General features: G+C 41.0%; 1 protein-coding gene across 1 annotated transcript in view; it reads left to right on the top strand.

Annotated features, from left to right (window-relative positions):
- Window positions 1–3,662, top strand: part of ZYG11B (zyg-11 family member B, cell cycle regulator) — a 102,781-nt gene that overhangs the window by 79,096 nt on the left and 20,023 nt on the right. Inside the window, exons 8-9 of the mRNA XM_017874590.1 lie at window positions 1,065–1,226; window positions 1,333–1,380. Coding sequence (XP_017730079.1) covers window positions 1,065–1,226; window positions 1,333–1,380 — 210 coding nt within the window. The remainder of the gene's footprint in view (window positions 1–1,064; window positions 1,227–1,332; window positions 1,381–3,662) is intronic.

The following is a 3,662-nucleotide window of genomic DNA, read 5'->3' as shown; positions in this document are numbered from 1 at the left end:
TTATACTTTAAGTTCTAGGGTACATGTGCATAACGTGCAGGTTTGTTACATATGTATACTTGTGCCATGTTGGTGTGCTGCACCCATCAACTCATCAGCACCCATCAGGTCATCATTTATATCATGTATAACTGCCCAATGAAATTCCTCCCCCCTCCCCCCTCCCCATGATAGATTAATGTTTTCTTATATCTGTTTTAGCAGAGCTTCCTTTTTTACCTCCAAAAGTATAATCTAAAAATTGAATTATGGATGTAGTTTTAAAACCACTTACTTTTCAAACATAAATTTTTTAGGGTAAAGCCATGATAGAACTAATTTACACTTGGAATTTCAAAGCTATTATCTTGTTTTTTGAAAGGGAGGAAGGGAAAAAGGAAATGAAAAGGGAAGGGGAAAGGGGGAAAACTAAAAAGCAAGACAGGCAATGCAGCAGCATCTGCTGTCAGGGAAGGCTGAGGAGGGAGGGGCTGTTATCTTATTTATAGTCAATATAGACTTTAATTCTCTTGTCATTGTATGTAGTTTTTCCTTTCGTTTGTTTCTTAAGGAAAACTTAGAGTTGAATAGTTTAGGTCTTTCTATTCTTACTTTTTCTGACTAAATTGACTATGAACAAATTAGTTAATATTTCTCAGACTCAACTTTCCTAAAAAATGGGAATAACAGTACTACAATATAGAATATAATTTGCTAATCCTTCATAAGTGTTAGCTTCATTTGCCCTTTTCTTCCTTTGCCTTTTTAATTCTAGAATCTAAAGTAAGTATATGCTGTGACTGAATAAGTAACATAGTTGACCCAAGTTTTAATCATTTTGCCTGTAAGTGTTATTTATGGGTGATTACATTGTAGGTATGACCAGAATAATGTAGAATTATTTATGAAAATCTTATACTTTTTTCTTGAAGAAAAGTTCAGTCCAAGGGGCTGTTTGTTGTAAGTACCTTTACAGGAAATGCTTTAAGCCATGAAACTAATCCTCATGGACTTGTGGTTATTAATAACCACAAATTGTAATAGTCCAAAAATGAAAACTTAATTGTTTTTTTTTTTTTTTTCAGCAACTTCTTCAAATAGTGAAGCAGAAAACCAATCAAAATTCAGTGGACACTACGTTGAAATTTACTTTGAGCGCACTTTGGAACCTCACAGATGAATCCCCAACCACTTGTAGACACTTTATTGAAAACCAAGGGTTAGAGCTCTTCATGAGGGTTCTAGAGGTTAGGATGGGAATTTAGCTTATAGTTTTGATATTTATTAATTTATTTAGCATTTATTTTATATTTGGTTCTTTAGGTAATTATAAGTTTCTCTTTCTTTTTACAGTCTTTCCCAACTGAGTCATCCATTCAGCAGAAAGTTCTAGGACTTTTGGTAAGATATAAGCACTTCCTGCTAAGTTCCAAGCTGTATTTATTTTCTGTCTGAAGTAACACATTGAAAGTTGCAGCTCTGCAGTGGTAGTATCATAGCCATTGAGGTCTATCCAAGGCACAGTCATTGATAACTGAGAACTATTCCCAGTACCTCTCCATGATGACTTGAAATATGGTCTGCAATGGCAATTTCTTTCTTTCTTTTTTTTTTTGAGACAGGGTCTCACTTTGTTGCCCAGGCTGGAGTGCAGTGGTGTGATCACAGTGCACTGCAGCCTCGACCTGCTGAGTTCAAGCAGTTCCCCCAACTCAGTCTCCCTAGTAGGTGGGACCATAGGCATGTGCCACAATGCCCAGCTAATTTTTGTACTTTTTGTAGAGGTGGGGTTTTGCCATGTTGCCCAGGCTGGTCTCAAACTCCTGAGCTCAACCAGTCCTCCTCCTACCTTGGCCTCCCATAGTGCTGGGAATGTAGGCATGAGCTGCCTGGTCAGCAGTGGCAATTTTGGACAATTTCTAGGTGAATGAACGAAAAAAGAGAGAGAGAAAGTAAGTTGCTGCTATGATACTTGTAAACAATGACATTGGAAAATAAATATTACTAAATTTAAAAAGACTATAAAAATATATCATGAGGTCAGGAGATCAAGACCATCCTGGCTAACACGGTGAAACCCCATCTCTACTAAAAATACAAAAAATTAGTGGGACGTGGTGGCACGCGCCTGTAGTCCCAGCTACTCCGGAGGCTGAGGCAGTAGAATTGCTTGAACCCAGGAGGTAGAGCTTGCAGTGAGCTGAGATCACACCACTGCACTCCAGCCTGGGCAACAGAGCAAGACTCCGTCTCAAAAAAAAAACCCCACAAATTTGAGAGGCCTAGGTAGGCAGATCACCTGAGGTCAGGAGTTTGTGAACAGCCCAGCCAACATGGTGAAACCCCGTCTCTACTAAAAACACAAAAATTAGCTGGGCGTGGTGGCAGGTGCCTATAATCCCAGCTACTTGGGAGGCTGAGGCAGGAGAACTGCTTGAATCTGGGAGGCGGAGGTTGCAGTGAGCCAAGACCACACTATTACACTCCAGTCTGGGCAATAAGAGCGAAATTCCATCTCAAAAAAAAAACCACAACTTTTATATGTATATATACATATATACGTACACACACACCCAGATTTTTGCCACAGTAAAAGGAAAAATACGTATATGCTTCTTTATATTTTTTGGTATTGTACAAAGTTTCACACTGAGCATGTTTTACTTTTTTTTATTTATTTTTGCGACAGAGTCTGTCACTCTGTTGTCCATGTGGAGTGCAGTGGCACAATCATGGCTCACTGCAGCCTCGACCTGCCAGGCTCAAGCGGTTTTCCCACCTTAGCCTCCAGATGCCCAGCTTATTTATTTATTTATTTTTGTAGATTTGCGGTCTTGCCATGTTGCCCAGGCTGGTCTCAAATTCCTGGGCTCAAGCAGTCTTCCCGCCTCGGCCTCCCAAAGTGCTGGGATTACAGGCATGAGCCACCACACTTGGCCTCGTGTTTCACTTTTATAATTTAGAAAAACAGATCTCATTAAAAAATGTTATCAGGCTGGACACAGTGACTCATGCCTGTAATCCCAACACTTTGGAAGGATGAGGTAAGAGAATTGCTTGAGCCTAGGAGTTTGAGACCAGCCTGGGCAACGAAGCACAACCCGATCTCTACAAAAAAATAAAATAAGAAAATTAGTTGAACATGGTGACATGCACCGGTAGTCCCAGCTAGTGGGGAAGCTCAAGCAGGAGGATCGCTTGAGCCTAGGAGTTTGAGGGCTGCAGTGGGCTATGCTCATCCCACTGCACACCAGCTTGGGTGGTAGAGTGAGACCCGATCTCTTAAAAATAAAAGTCATTAACCTGTAAGTGTTCTTAGATTCTGTGTTTGATAGTTAATGATTACTACTTAAAGACTGCTTACGAAGGCCAGGCACAGTGGCTCATGCCTGTAATCCCAGCACTTTGGGAGGGTGAGGCAGGCGGATCACCTGAGGTCAGGAGTTTGAGACCAGCCTGCCCAACATAGTGAACCCCATGTCTATTAAAAATACAAAAGTTAGCCAGATGTGCTGGTGCACACCTATAATCCCAGCTACTCAGGAGGCTGAGGCACGAGAATCACTTGAACCTGGGAGGTGGAGGTTGCTGTGAGCCGAGATTGTACCATTGCACTCCAGTCTGGGCAACAGAGCAAGACTGTCTCAAAAAAAAAAAAAAAAAAAAACAACCCCCCCCCCAAA

Source organism: Rhinopithecus bieti, unplaced genomic scaffold (genome assembly GCF_001698545.2).
Source record: "Rhinopithecus bieti isolate Rb0 unplaced genomic scaffold, ASM169854v2 scaffold_7684, whole genome shotgun sequence".
Lineage (NCBI taxonomy): Eukaryota > Metazoa > Chordata > Mammalia > Primates > Cercopithecidae > Rhinopithecus > Rhinopithecus bieti.
This window is presented reverse-complemented; position numbering and strand designations above follow the sequence as displayed.